This window comes from Heptranchias perlo, chromosome 8 (genome assembly GCF_035084215.1).
Source record: "Heptranchias perlo isolate sHepPer1 chromosome 8, sHepPer1.hap1, whole genome shotgun sequence".
Lineage (NCBI taxonomy): Eukaryota > Metazoa > Chordata > Chondrichthyes > Hexanchiformes > Hexanchidae > Heptranchias > Heptranchias perlo.
The window spans coordinates 68,359,569-68,375,696 of NC_090332.1; the positions used below are offsets into that span (position 1 = coordinate 68,359,569).

The 16,128-nt window shown below is 41.8% G+C and overlaps 1 protein-coding gene across 1 annotated transcript in view; it reads right to left on the reverse strand.

The window, feature by feature from the left end:
• prkn (parkin RBR E3 ubiquitin protein ligase) overlaps positions 1-16,128 on the reverse strand; it is a 1,016,703-nt gene that overhangs the window by 36,420 nt on the left and 964,155 nt on the right. Inside the window, exon 10 of the mRNA XM_067989235.1 lies at positions 342-428. Within this exon, the coding sequence (XP_067845336.1) occupies positions 342-428 (87 nt within the window). The remainder of the gene's footprint in view (positions 1-341; positions 429-16,128) is intronic.

The following is a 16,128-nucleotide window of genomic DNA, read 5'->3' on the forward strand; positions in this document are numbered from 1 at the left end:
GGTCTCTCCAATTGTATTTATAGCCTTCTAATCCACTCTCTGCCATTTGTTATTTTACTGTAGATATGTCAGGACTGAAATAAGAGTATAAGATTTGTCCCTTTTTGATAATATGAACCTTACCTGCTCATTCTCACCATATCCATCAATCCCCATTGAAAACCATTGCTTGAGAAGAATACTGGACCCTCTTTCATAAATATAGCCATCGTACTCAGAGGTTATACATACGCACATAAGTAGTTACTTTTCTTTCGAAGAGAAACTTTAACTAATAGTTTGCAGTTATAGCACCAGAAGGCATTTAAAAGTGCTGTTTTTCCAATAATCCACTCTCTTACCTGATGGCTCACTGCTGTTTCTCTAATATGGGGACCACTGCACTCCCCCTCATGGTACTCTTCTTTGCACACACGGCAGAAAACAAACTGAAAGACAAAATGTAAAGAGTATGTAAAATGTGAAAGTAGTTGGAAAACTGATGTGCAGTTAAGTGAAGAGGGTTGATATTGGGAGTGTGGTTAGGTTGGGTGAGGAGGGTTGATATTAGGAGTGGGGTTGGATGACAAGGGTTGATATAGGGGGAGGGGTTGGGTGAGGAGGATTGATGTTGGGTGAGGAGGTTTGATATTGGGAGTGGGTTTTTGTGGGGAGAGCTGATATTGGGAGTGGGGTTGAATGTGGATGGCTGATATTGAGAGTAGTGGGTGAGGAGGGCTGATATTGGGAGTGGGGTTGAGTGTGGATGGCTGATATTGAGAGTAGTGGGTGAGGAGGGCTGATATTGGGAGTGGGGTTGAGTGCGGATGGCTGATATTAGGAGTAGTGGGTGAGGAGGGCTGATATTGGGAGTGGGGTTAGAATGATAGAATGACAACACAGAAGGAGGTCATTTGGACCATCCTGCTTGTGCCGGCTCTTTGAAAGATCTGTCCAATTTAATCTCACACGCCAGCTTTTTCCACATAACCCTGAAAATTAATCCCCTCCAAGTACATTTCCAATTGCCTTTTGAAAGTTCCTATGGAATCTGATTCCACCAGCCTTTCAGGTAGTGTGTTCAAGATCTTAACAACCCAGTGTGAAAAAATGTCTCCTCATTTCCCCTCTAGTTCTTTTGCCAATTAGTTTAAATCTATGATCTCTGGTAACTGACACACTTGCCAGAGGAAACAGTTTCTCCCTACTTGCTCTATCAATCATAATTTTGAATACCTCTATTAGGTCTCCCCTTAACCTTCTCTGCTCTAAGGAAAACAATCTCAGCTTCTCCAATCTTTCCACATAACTGAAGTCCCTCATCCCTGGTATTATCCTGGTAAACCTCCTCTGTACGCTGTCCAATGCCTTGACATCCTTCCTAAAGTGTGGTGCCAGAATTGAGGCCTAACCAGTGATTTGTAAAGTTTTACATGACTTCCTTGTTTTTGTATTCAATGACCCTAGTTACAAAGACAAGTATCCCAATACGTTTTCCTCCCCACCTTATCAACTTGCCCTGCCACCTTCAAAGATTTGTGAACATGCACCCCCATGTCCCTCTGCTCTTGCATTCCCTCAAAATAGTACCATTTAGATTATACTGCCTCTCCATGTTTTTCCTCCCAAAGTGCATCACTTCACACTTATCCGCATTAAATTGCATCTGCTATGTGTCTGCCCATTTCGCTAATCTGTCTATGTCCTCCTGAAGTCTGCTACTATCCTCCTCACTATTTACTAGAGTTTTGAAGCATCCGCAAATTTCAAAATTGTACTCCCTATACCCAAATCCATGTTGTTTATATATAACAAGAAAAGCAATGGTCCTAATACCGACCCTTGGGGGACCCCATTGCATACATCTCTCCAGTCATAAAAACATCCGTTCACCAGTACTCTCTACCTCCTATCCCTTAGCCAATTATGTAACCAAGTTACCACTGTCCCTTTAATCGCATGTGCTTCCATTTTCCAAATAAGTCTGTTGTGTGGTACTTTATCAAATGCCTTTTGAAAGTCCACATGTACAACATCCACTGCACAACCTTCATCAACCCTCTCTGTTACTTCATCAAATAGCTGAGTCAGGTTAGTTAGACACAATTTGCCTTTAACAAATCCGTGCTGGCTGTCCCTTATTAACCCATGCTTCTCCAAGTGAGAATTAATTCTGTCCTTGACAATGGTCTCCAGTAGTTTTCCCATCACGTTAGACTGATTGGCCTGTAATTACCAGGTTTATTCCTCTCCCCTTTTTTGAACAGATGTAACATTTGCAATTGTCCAGTCCTCTGGTACCACTCCCATATCCAAGGAGGATTGAAAGATTTTGGTGAGGGGTTCTGCTATCTCCACCTTAACTTCTCTCAGCAACCTAGGATGCGTCCCATCTGGACCGGGTGACTTGTTAACTTTGAGTGATGCCAACTTATTTAGCACCTCCTTTCTATCTATTTTTATCCTATCCAATATCTCTACTCCCCCCTCCTCTACCGTGACATTAACTTCATCCTCATCTTTTGTGAAGACAGATGCAAAGTACTCATTCAGTACCTCTGTCATGCCATCTGCCTCCACAGGAAGATTTCCTTTTTTGTCCTTAATTGGCCCCACCATTCCTTTAACTATTCTTTTACTTTTTACATGTTTATAAAAGATTTTTGGGTTCACTTTTATGTTACCCACTAATCTTTTTTCACACTCTCTCTTTGCCCTTCTTATATCTTTTTTCAGTATCCCCCCTGAACTCTTTGTATTCTGCCTGGTTTCTGACTGTATTCATAACCTGACATTTGTCATAAACCTTCTTTTTCTGTTTTATTTTAACTTTTATTTCCTTTGTCATCCAAGGAGCTCTAGCTTTGGATGTCCTACCTTTCCTCCTTATGGGAATATGCTTGGTTTTTACCCAAACTATCTCCACCTTGAATTCATGCCATTGCACATTTATTGTTTTCCTGGGCAATCTTTGTTTCCAGTCCACCTGTCTCAAATCACTGAAATTGGCTCTCTTCCAGTTGGGTATTTTCACTGTTGATTTTTCTTTGCCCCTTTCCATAACTACTTTAAACCTAATTAGATTATGATCACTATTACCCAGATGTTCCCCCACTGAAACACACTCCACTTGCCCTACTTCATTGCCCAGAACTAGATCCAGCACTGCTTCCTTCCTCGTTGGGTTAGAAACATCGTAATTAAGAAAGTTCTCCTGTACACATTTTAGAAATTCTTCACCCTCCTTGCCCTTTACTCTGTTTTTCCTCAGTCTCTTTTAGGGTAATTGAAGTTCCCTATGATTACTGTTCTTTTATTTTTACATTTCGCTGAAATTTGCCTACAGATTTGCTCCTCTATCTCCTTCTCAGTATTTGGGGGTCAATAGTAAACACCCAGAAACGTAACAGCTCCTTTTCTGTTCCTTAACTCTAACCAAATAGATTAAGTCTTTGAACCCTCTAGTGTATCGTCCCTCTATAGAACTGTAATATTATCCTTGATCAATACTGCTACCAACACCCCTGCCCTGTCTTTTTTCCTTCCCTATCCCTCCTGAATGCATTGTAGCCAGGAATGTTTGGTTCCCATTCCTGCCCATGTTTAAGCCAGGTCTCCGTTATAGCCACTATGTCATAACCTCATATGGCAGCTCACCAACCTTATTTGTAACACTCCTTGCACTTACAAGCATGCATTCCAACACCATGCTAATCGGCTTTCCTTTTTTCCTACATCTAATTCCTCCTCTTTCTACACTAATCTTTGTTCTGTTGTTGTTTGTCCCTCTTAGTTTTCTATGTACCTTGTCTCTCCTCTCTGTGGCTGCATCCTGGCGCCCATCCCCATGCCAAATTAGTTTAACCCTCCCCCACAGCACTAGATAACCTCCCTGCGAGGACATTGGTCCCAGCCCTCTTCAGGTGCAACCCGTCCGGCTTGTACAGGTCTCTCTTGCCCCAGAACTGGTCCCGATGCCCCAGGAATCTGAAGCCCTCCCTCCTGTACCACTTCTCCAGCCATGCATTAACCTGCACTTTCTCCCTGTTTCTGTACTCACTAGCACATGGCACTGGCAGTAATCCAGAGATTACCATCTTTGAGGTCCTGTTCTTTAATATTTTTTCTAGCTCCTGAAACTCTGCCTGTAGGACCTCAACCCATTTCCTACCTTTGTCATTGTTCCAACATGGATCACAACTTCTGGCTGTTCCCCTTCCCCTTGCAGAATGTCCTGCACCCATTCAGTGAAATCCGGGTTGGGTGACTATGGGTTGATATTGGGAGTGGGATTGGGTGAGGAGGGATGATATTGGGAGTGGAGTTGGGTGAGGTGGGCTGGCATCAGGAATCAGGTCAGGTCAGGCCAGATCAGGTTGTGGATTTGCAAAATGTATTTTGGGCATTTTCCACTATGTTTTGCTACATTAAAGGCGTTTTTGAAAATTTCCACAATTGTATGTTAATTTAAGTGCTTTAAAAGAAAGAAAACAGCATAATTTCAGGCGGCTTGTGACTGACCAATTTTTTGTCCTCACTGCTATTGAATTCAGATTTCACGAATTCAAGGAGAGAAAAATGACCTGACAGCCACTAATTTGATTGGTGAGTGTTAAAGTATAAAAAAAATCACATAAAATGAAAAATATATAACAACATTCTTTGGATAAATGAGAATATTGCGTTCAATATTGTATCATTACCTGGGTCAAACACAGTACTGCAATACTCCAAGGGTTAATGTATCTGAGGACACCTGGAGTGAGCCCGTATTGTTCTTTCTATAAACAGGCCTTTTCAAGAATGTTTGGAAAACATGTTGGTCTCCAGAATTACCCGTCAGTCTCTCTGGACAACATGCAGACAGACACCTATATTTTCCTGAAAGCTTGTTCTCATAAGGAATGCAGAGAGATTGATGGGAGAGACTGATGCCTTCTGAGTTGCTCGGTGGTATCAAGTTTGGAACTTGGTGAAGCATTTTTAAGTTGCTGAGCTGACAAATTAATATTCATGGTCGGGTGGATGGGCATGCGGCAATGTAAATGTGCCCCCAAGCATGAAGAGAATTTAAAAATCTGTGCACCGCATTGAAATTACTTATATCAAGTCAGAGCACACTCAGAGAATCTAGTAGTTGTGGTATGCAGACGCTAGGTGGCAGCAAGAGCATCAGATTTCTTGAATGCCCAGAAAATGTGCTGTCTTAGAATTGTTTAAGGACTTTGTGCATCATTTAATTCCTATTTGAAAAATAAGTATTCTTTCTCAGACAGTTCATAACATTAAAAATATTCTTTATTTACTGAAAGATGTATTTATGATTGAAAACCGTCCCATTTCAAAATCGTAAGCGGTCCTTATAAATGTTAATCTCCAGTCAGGGAAATTTTGATAAAAATGTTGAATGGTTAAGGTAACAAGGACTGACAGGAAAGGGTTGCTGTTGTATTTAAATCTGCAGAGAATCATACGAGGCTTGAAGGGTTCTCTCATAGTTAACTTGGGGGTGCCCAGTGACATACTGTATTGGTGGTTGATCTGCCGTGTCGTGAAATGGTGGAGCATAATTCACCCCACCTTACCTGCTTGTTCTTGGGTGGGGCATCAGTGAGGCACCAACCAGTACCAGCTCAACGCTACAATCAGCAGTCGTTAGCATGGTTCTCATTTTATTGAGATTACAGGAATGTAGGAACACGAGTAGGCCATGCAGCCCCTCGAGCCTGCACTCGCCATTCAATTAGATCATGGCTGATCTGCACTTCAACTCCATTTACCCATCTTAGCTCCAAATCCCTGATACCCTGACCTTACAAAAATCTATCAATCTCAGTCTTGAGAGTTCCATTTTACAGTATGTATACTATTTTTTAAAAAGGCACAAAGTAACACCAACAAGATCCTAACTTAAGCTGTGGTGAGGTCAAATCCTTTTGGACATTTGATCTGTACTTTCTAGTTGCTGTCTCAACACTGAGATTGGCTCTTTCAATTGAGTAATGTTGCATGGCATGGAGAAGTCCAATGGGGGAAAGAGTATAAATTAATAAATAAATACTTGTGGATCTCCTGTCATATTATTACTACTACTAAGTTCCCATCAAACAGCTCAGAAGCGATGATGGGGTCGAATGAACTGACTCCATTGTTGTTGGTTCTGAACTAGCCGGGCCGCTTCAGTCATCTGTATCCCTACCTGTGAAAAGTCATTCTTGACATTGTCTATCCAGCACTTCCTTGGTCTTTCGTGGCTTCTTGTTCCATGAACCTCTGTATGCAGAGCTGTGAAAGGTAGTCTAACTTTTTCAATTCTTGAAACCTGCCCAAACCTTCGCAGTTGTTTTTCTTGGATCTTCTGTATAAGTGTTGTTTCATGTCCAAGCCATGTTCAGTCATGGCAAATCAGATGACATGTTATATCACGACAGGAGCATTCTAACATGCAATGCACAACATATTATTTTGCTACTGAGATGGACCTTTGTTTAAATCAGGGCTGTCTTTTTGAGGCTACAATCTCTAATTGCTATAAGCAAACATGGCCCAGGCTTACTAAGAATTTAGACGCATCCTGAATTTGCTCAGAATTTAATTGTTGCTTTAAGAGAGAAATTTTCCAAGTTTGGAACTTGGTCAATTAACGGGCCATGTGGAATTTATTGTTTGGTCAGGAAAATTTGCAGATTGGAATGTGTTGGTCAGTTTCACCATCCTACAAACTGCACATGCTCAGAGTGCATGGATGTGATTGGTAACTCTCTTCAACTGTTGTCGGGGGTAATATCCAAGCTGAAGCCCAAGCTTTTGAGATAGGCTGAGGCCTTGAAGTAAAAAGTTTAATAAAGGTGTTAAAACACAATTCATTGGGTAAAGTTAACCAAGTTATTGTGAAATATATGTTTTTAATGTTTTTTTTAAACCTTATTTTGGCCATTAGAAATTTCATTTACTAAGAACAAAAGTTTTCGCTTTGAGAGATTCAATTGGTTCAAATATTTTTATTGTCAGTTTCTGCTGTCCTGTCATTCACTTGAGCACTGGGATGTCAGCCTGGATTTGGGCTCAAGTGTCTGGAGTGGGGCTTGAACCCACAAAATTCTGACTCAGAGGTGAGGGTGCTACCAATTGAGCTACGGCTGATACCAAGAAGTCTAACTCTAATGGAATAATTCAAAATTAATCTAATAACCCACAATTTCATCCATTTCTTGTCCATGGGGAGGTGTTCCAAAGCTGTCTGTTGTCTGTCTCAGGGAAGTTGAACAGCGCTAGATGTCGATGCAAGGTTACCTTTCATTGACCCTAACTTTGCAACACAGTACCTTCAAAGTTGAAGGGAACTTCCTTCATGTTTGTCTGGTCAGGGTTATTTTTGGGCACAATCTTAAATATTTCAGATGCAATTATAGTGCTGTAAATAAGCATAAGTGTTTAAAGACCCTAGCCCCGAGTTTACAATTGATTTGTGTGCAAAGTTTATGGGAGAGCTCTTCATGAGCCAGCAGGTGCCCACGCCACTAAGGGCATATCTTGGGTGCCCACCAATCCCACACTGCCAGAATCTCTAACAACTACTGCCCTGTGGAGGTGGGAGAGTTTCTCAGCACCCCCCAACAGAGAAATAATTTCTGTGCCCCTTTGTACGTGGGCTGATATTTAACATTTTTAAAAAAACTTGCCTTATTTCCGGAGAATTTGAGCCACTTCCCTGAACTGCGAACTTCCCTCCCCTCCTGGTGGCACCCATTTGTGCCCTTCCAGAGGCTGGAATGCCTCATCTCACTGGGCGTTGCAGTCTCCAACCAATCGGTGGGTCCCAACAAAGTCAGGGAATTGGGTACTCCCAGCATAGGTAGCCCCTACCCTGGTTTCGTTCCCTTTGCGTCATTAGCCTTATTGGCTCAGATTCTGCCCCATACAATTACAGCATTTGCACTACGAGAGGTCAATATTAACTTGCAAAATACGGCGTTAACATGGCAGAAAGTCTACCAACCCCATGATGAAGCCATTACCGTCGATTTTGGCAGTTAAAATTGGCCCCTTGTAGTGCAAATGCTGTAATTACACCCTACCACCAAAGGTAGCATTGCCTTCAGTGTAACAATTTTACATAGTTTTTCATTACAAATGAATTAGTATTGGAAATATAAAATAAAGTTCACGACTTTGAAACAGGCACTGAATTTATCTGCATGACTTGGTTGAAATATCCCCGGGCCTCTAACCCCACTTCACCTGAAGACTACATTTGGTCTAAGCGCTTTGGGACGTCCTGAGGTCGTGAAAGGCTATATATAATTGCAAGTTCTTTCTTTCCTTGACTCTGTATGGCCAATGTCACAGGAGATCGACTAGTAACTAGTAACCATAATTCTTTGTAACATTTGATTGAAGAAAGGGTTGCTGAATGTACTTAAGCCAAGAGATCCCATTGCAAGTCCACAAGAGGCCGAAATCCCCATTCTGGTATTTTTTTTGTGGGGGGTTTCCGGAATTTCAAATACCAATCCTGGGAATTCCTTCATATGACAATGGGAAATTATACCTACATTGTATTTTTTTATACGATTGTGTGCCCAAAAGTTGCAAGATTTTGTACGACTCTTAAGTCTTATTTAATTATTGGAAGGGGAGGAGACTATTGAATGAACAAAAGATTCATTACAAATAGAAGATAGAGGCAGGTTTATAACCTGGAAATACTGGGCCTGACTAGAGGAATATGATTCAGACATTAACCATCACCAAGTGCGCGAACCAGAATGATGGGCAAGCTAGGCCGCACACTGGACATCCTAACACGGGAGAAACTATAGGGGTGAAATTGGTCTTCACCAATACCGTGAAACTGACTCGCAGCGAATTGGCAGCCTGGTTTCACATTGTGCCTAATATTTTTTGCCGTTTTTCTTAACTATTTGCATATATAAAGCAGTGCTCTTTGTCGATCACTGGCCTGACATAGTCTATTCCTGACGCATTCTGAGACCTGCAAAAGCCTATTGAATCCATTCTCTGCGGCTCAGCAATATATCAGTGAGCACAGCCTCAACCTTCAGGGCAGTAACCTATGTGATGCTGTCTGTAATGCCGGCCAAGAACTTGCTGTACTTTCTCATGCAGTGTTTCACTTTCTAAATGATCAATAAAACCGTGAGACATTTCTCTCTTAATCTCGTAAGTACCACTTTTAACAAGAAGCCTGCTACGATCGACTCTGAACCAAAACTGGAATCATTTTGTTGCTATTTTGTCAAATTGTAAGAAGTGCTTATACAATAGTCATGTATATTGTACTGTCCATGGCTGAGAATCTATGCTACAGGCCATATTTTTCAAGCAAGTATTTAGACACTACAGTGCCACGTTAATGTGTGTAGCAGTGCTTTAGCAACAGTACACTCCAATTCTGGCCTCTTGTGCATCTCTGATTTCATGCGCCCCACCATTGGTGGCCGTGCCTTCAGCTGCCTAGGCCCTAAGCTCTGGAATTCCCATCCTAAACCTCTCCTCCTTTCAAAAGGCCTTCGATAAGGTACCGCATAGTAAACTCATGACTAAGGTTAGAGCACGTGGAGTCAGGGGGCAAGTAGCAGAATGGATAACAAGCTGGCTACAAAACAGAAAACAGAGAGTAGGGGTTAAAGATAGTTACTCAGACTGGCAAAAGGTGGGAAGTGGTGTTTCACAAGGATCGGTGCTGGGACCACTGTTGTTCAGCATTTACATAAACAATTTGGAGTTGGGAATCGGAAGTACAATTTCAAAATTTGCGGACGACACCAAAATGGGTGGTATGGTTAATACTGAGGAGGACTGCAACAAAATACAGAAAGACATTAATAAACTTGTAGAATGGGCGTGAAATTGGCAAATGAATTTCAATATAGAGAAGTGAGACGTATTACATTTTGGTAGGAAGAATAAGGCGGCCACATACTGCTTGGATAATAAGAGTCTAAATGGGATAGAGGAGGAAAGGGATCTGGGGGTACAGGTACACAAATCACTAAAAGCGACACAGGTTAATAAGGCCATAAAAAAGCAAACCAAGCACTGGGGTTCATTTCTAGAGGGATAGAATTGAAAAGCAGAGAAATTATGTTAAACTTGTATAGAACCTTGGTTAGACCACACTTGGAGTACTGTATATTATAAAAAGGATATAGAGGCATTGGAGAAGGTGCAAAAAAAGATTTACTAGGATGATACCAGAACTGAGAGATTATACCTTTCAGGAAAGATTGAGCAGGCTGGGGGTCTTTCCTCTGAAAAGAGAAGACTGAGGGGTGACCTGATAGAGGTCTTTAAGATTATGAAAGGGTTTGATAGGGTAGACAGAGAAGATGTTTCCACTTGTGGGGGAGACCAGAACTAGGGGCCACAAGTATAAGATAGTCACTAATAAATCCAGTAGGGAATTCAGGATAAACTTCTTTATCCAGAGAGTGGTTAGAACGTGGAACTCGTTACCACAAGGAGTAGTTGAAGCGACTAGCGTAGATGCATTTAAGGGGAAGCTAGATAAACACATGAGGGAGAAAGGAAGAGAAGGATATGCTGATAGGGTTAGATGAAGCAGGGTTGTTTCTGTGCTGTGCATTCCATGTAATGTAAGATGCTCCTTAAAGCCTCTTTGACCAAGCTTTTGGTCACCTGTCCTAATATCTCCTAATATGGCTCGGTGTCAAAATTTTGTCTGATAACGCTCCTGTGAAGCGCCGTCTACGTTTTACTACGTTAAAGGTGCTATATAAATGCAAGTTGTTATTGTTGATGTGAGTAGGGCAATTGATTTATTGTCATTCAGATCTACTCAGAAATGGGCTTTTCAGTGCCTCTTGGGCTTTTTATGCAAAGCTGTGCAATTTAGCAATAAATTGCTTGACAGTCTATTCCACTTAATTCACAGTTACTCAATTCAAATTATCTGGTAATTATTGTTGTTGCTGTAGAACACCACCATATAAGGGATATTATGAACCAATGTGGCAATTTTGAAGAGGTTGATTTTAACTCCCAGCAGGTTTCAGGTGGGTGAGGGCAGGGCGAGTGGAAAACATAATCGTAGGCCCAGATTTCTGGCCCGGCATACTTTAACTACCGCGTTTCATCTGCATGCTGCCGGTTTAGCTGCCTGCCCGAAATGGGCAGAAAGTGGCAGCTAGCTGGAGGGCAACAGCAGAAGTTCGGGTGGCTGGGGGCCAAAGGAAGGCTCGCCGGCAGGCGGTTAGCTCACAGGGTGGAGGTTATCGGACGGGTTTCGGGGGAGGCCACAACTTTCCTTGTGGGACCCGGGGAAGCACCATAAAAGAAAGATTTAGGCTTATCTTGATGGGCCTCTTCATCCTCCCAACAGCCGCTGACTGGCCTTCACCTGGCAGGAAAGCCGTGGGGGCCTCTCAGCTCAGGCCCGAGTTAAAATCCAGTCAGGGCCCCGTTGAAGGAGCCGGACCCCGATTCATATAAATTTATGAGGCTCATGCCTGCTTCTGGTGGGCGCCTTAGTCTCCAAATGGCAGTGAGCAGTTAAAATGATGGCCAGCAGGAACAGAGCGGCAAGGCTGAATGTTCCATTTTAAAGGACCACCTCCCCATCCCAATCACACCGACCAGGATGGGTTAAAATCCCCCATGTCCTTGTATTACACAGCACAGATTTTAACAATGTTGATATGAACAGAGGTGATTTTTTTTTCTCTCTTTAATTTCATACAAGAAGTTTAAATACTATTAGTGCATGGTTTCATTTAGAACAAATGCCATAATACATATCTCACAATACCTGCAGGCAAATGCAGTAACTTTTCAGTTCCATATGTCTTAGGTAATTTTCAAATCAATTTGGCATTTGGAGTTGTGAATTGTGAACTGCTTGAAGTCTAATCTGGAAGATTATTAGTGTAGCACTCATTCCAAAATGGAAGTACAGAAGAACCCCTTCACTCTGAAGTATATGGATAGAAATCCCGTTCTGCAATGTGTCAGTACTTTCATTACTAATATCACACAGAATGATTTCAACCCCCACAGCCTGTCTTAAACTCCAAAGAAAACTTCCTATTTAAGACAAACAACAGGGAAAAATAATCTTATTTTCTGATGCTAGACAATGGGTAATGTACAGAGGAGGGGATTAAGGTGCAAGTTGAAGTATTGGCAGAGTGAGGAATGTCACTTCTTCTCTGTCCCCTCAGAATGAACACCTCACTAATCTGTGGCATTCCGTTCTAGTGAGCCTGGCTAAGACATGCCAAACTAACCCAAGAAAAACTAACCAGCGGCAAAAAGACACAACATTGCAACCTCGTGGTTGGAAGTAAAGTATTCAACAGCTAGAAAGATCACGGGTTATAAATTCGGACATTTTTTGGATGCTAACTGGCCAACTAAGCCCCCAAAACTGCAGGCAGGAAACACGCACACATTTCCAGCCAGAAGTGCCTGCCATATTGGGAAAGGAAAAAAATAGATGTCCAGGGCCCACGCCTGAAGCAAATATGCATATGCAAATAAGGGGCCTAATGCCTGCTTGAGGCCCTCACTTCAAGATTGGTTTGCCCTGAGGCAGCTGCACTCAGTAAAACCAAATCTTGGGACCGCTTGCGACCTACAAGATAAGTTTTTAAAATATACTTCACTAAATGTGGAGCCCGGAAGAACAGGAGTGCTCCTCCCGACACCACATTTAAGGAAAGCTCGCTGTCGCCCAATCTTGCTCTCCTCTTCGTCCGTGGGCTCTTGTTACCTCGACGGCTCCATTATAATGAGGCCTGAAATTGGGATCGCCTCGGACCTCACCATTCAGGCGTGGACATGGACCATGTGCCCCCTGAGCACCCAAAAGTTGGCACGCCCGAATTTCTAGGCTCACATTTTAAATTTAAACAAACCTCTGAAAACATTATAATGCTTCCTCATCATAAATTCAGGGAACTGCATTCTTCCCCTAGATTTTCCTATTTTAAAGTTTAAAGGGCTAGGTGTCCATTAGAAAGTCATTCTCTTTATTTATCTCATATTCCCCCACAATAAATTATTAATTTCCTTTCCTTAGCTATCTTCCTGATTCCTTTTTGGAACAGCCTCATTGACTATATAGATCAGAACCCAATGAGTTTTATCATTCAGTTTTGAAGACGAGTCTTCACTCGAAACATTAACTTGTCTGTTCTCTCACCACAGATGCTGCCTGCCCTGCTGAGTGTTTCTAGCATTTTCTGTTTTGTTTCAGTATTTCCAGCACTTACAATAATTTGCTTTTCACTGAGTTTTATTGCATTCCATCATAACTATGTTGACAGTTTCTTTTTTATTTACATTTAATTCCCATTTTCTCCTTTATAACACTACTACTTTTAACCAGTGCATTTCTTCCTTTAATTGAGAGGTTGAGACAGTCGAGGCCCAAGGTTTCTCCGTGCTCACTATCAATGTTGTTCTGTAGTCAGCTGATTTTATGCAGTAGCACTAGTAACAGTAGCCCTAAAACATAAAAAATGAGGCATTTTAACTATCGGGCTGCTGTCTAATGTAAAACTTAATTTTCCAGGGGAAATTTTGTGCCTTTGAACTTTCCCTTCAGGCTTTCATCTCCTTGTGCTCTTTTTCCCTCCAATACAAGTGAAGGAATGTTGGTTGCTTAAATTACAAAGACTCCATGTAACCACATGTTCTCATGTCAGGACTGCTTTTGAGCCGCTTGCTTTCTGGAGGCGGTGTAAGCTTTTTTTTAAACTTTAAACTGCTTTTTCTCGTATTCTATATCGGTCTGTATGGAGTAAATACACGTCAGAGTCCTGTATCCAGGACTGCTTTAGACTTGTCAGTTTTTTCTATTAGGTTGTGTCGGCATTTTGAAATGTCAGTCAACTTTTAATAGTTTTCCAGGTTGGCATGTGTATGATCACATTTTGTTTCCAAACCTTCAAAACACATGCCAATTATTGGAAATAATTTTTCTTCAGAATCACATTTTAATGACTACTCTTGAACTTAAAAAAAGAATGTGGGGTTAAATGAGTGTTAACATTAAAATAATTGAACTTGGAAATAGTTTTGAAAACTGACCTGCTTAATATCACAATAACTTGAAACAGGAAAAAAATGTCAGTCTTCATAAAAAAAAGACTTGCACGACCTCAGGACATCCCAAAGTGCTTTATAGACAATTAAGTATTTTGCACATTTTTGAAGTGCAGTCACTGTTGTAATGTAGGAAACGCGGCAACCAATTTTCACACAGTTAAAGTGCCACAAATAGCAATGAGATAAATAACCAGGTCATCTGTTTTTAGGTATTGGTTGTGGGATAAATGTTGGCCAGAACACCAGGAGAACTCCCTGCTCTTCATCGAATAGTGCTGTGTTTGTGTCACCTGTTTGTCTTCAACCTGCAGTCACATCAATTGTAATATGCAGTGTAGTCAACATTGGGGAAATGTTAGGGGTGATGATTATGATCTGCAAACTGGAAACCCACTTAAATATAGAGAGCCATGTTTAGTTATCAGAGTGACAATCATCAAAATAGGTAATGTTTTTAAAGCAAAGTGAATGGCTATTGCTGTAAGTGATTGGCATTGAGCAGGTCAGATCCTGGGGAATTTAGACTGATCTTTGGCATCCTTTCACTTCCAGTTTATGTTGGCGCTGACTTCCCTTAAAATGCATAGCACGGTAAAGCAGGAACGAGACTGGACTGTGACTTTCAGTTGCCGTGACAACGATCAGCTATTGCCTTAAGCCAAGCTCTCAAAAAAGAAAGTGTACAGAGTCTTCTTCATTCTTACAAAAATGACTGTAATTTAATCACCATATTTCATAATACTACGCTTGGTAGTATCTGCTGCCTGTGAAAAGGTCCATCACAATGGGACACTCAACTCAGAATGTTATTAAACTTCATTACAGTTCACCAAAAGAAACAATCTAGGCTGCAAATTACTATCTTTGATGTGCTACATTGCAGCCATGGTAAGAATTTTACACAATGACTTTTTTTTCCACCACAACTTTTGCATGCTTTCTCCCACAGTTCCACACTGCTATTTTCATTGATGTGAAGTGCCCCTTAGCAGAACATGGCTTACAGTGATTTCAGCCTAATGTATGTCAATCGTCACCATCCAGGACAAAGCAGTCCACTTGATCCGCAGCCCATCCACCACCATAAATATCCACTCCCTCCACCACCGGCACACCATGGCTGCAGTGTGTACCATCTACAGGATGCAATGCAGCAATTCGCCAAGGTTTCTTCGACAGCACCTCCCAAACCTCTGCCACCTAGAAGGTCAAGGGCAGCAGGTTCATGGGAACATCATCACTTCCAAGTTCTCCTTCAAGTCACACACCATCCTGACTTTGACATATATCACTGTTCCTTCATCGTCGCTGGGTCAAAATCCATGAACTCCCTACCGAACAGCACTGTGGGAGCACCTTCATCATATGGACTGCAGTGGTTCAAGAAGAAAGCCCACTACCACCTTCTCAAGGGCATTTAGGAATGGGCAATAAATGCTGGCCTTGCTAGCAACTCCAACATCCCAAGAATGAACATATAAAAAAAACCTAAATAAATACAGCTTCCACTGGATATAGTGGGCGCACTTGTGCTAACGTGATTTGCCCGCTTTACGCGCTGGGCAGTAAAACCATCCGAATGAACCAAGACATTGTAGCAGAGGTTGACCTGATCCCACATTGAATGTATCAGCTGATTGAAGCTGCCTGAAGTCTCCATCAGCTTTTCGCACTGCTAACAACTACAGGAGGCAGTGGAGACTCCAGGCAGCTTCAATCAGTTGATATGTTTAACGTGAGATCAGGTCAACCTCTTCTGCAATGCCTTGGTTCTATTTATGTCTCCGTGGTTGTAACATCTTCCTGTTTATGTTGGATGCAGCCAAAAGAAAAATCGGCTTTTAAAAAAATCAGAAATACTGAACTGCACAAAATAGCCGGCGCGGTTCATACAGTTTAAACGGCACATTTGTAATTGACGCCCATGGTGATGGCGAATGATTAGCGCCATTTGCCCGATATAGGCGGCTGTCCTGGATAAGCGGGGATGGTGTAAGTGGTGGGGACTGCATTATTATTTGATAAACACACATAAATTGCATTACAATCATAAAT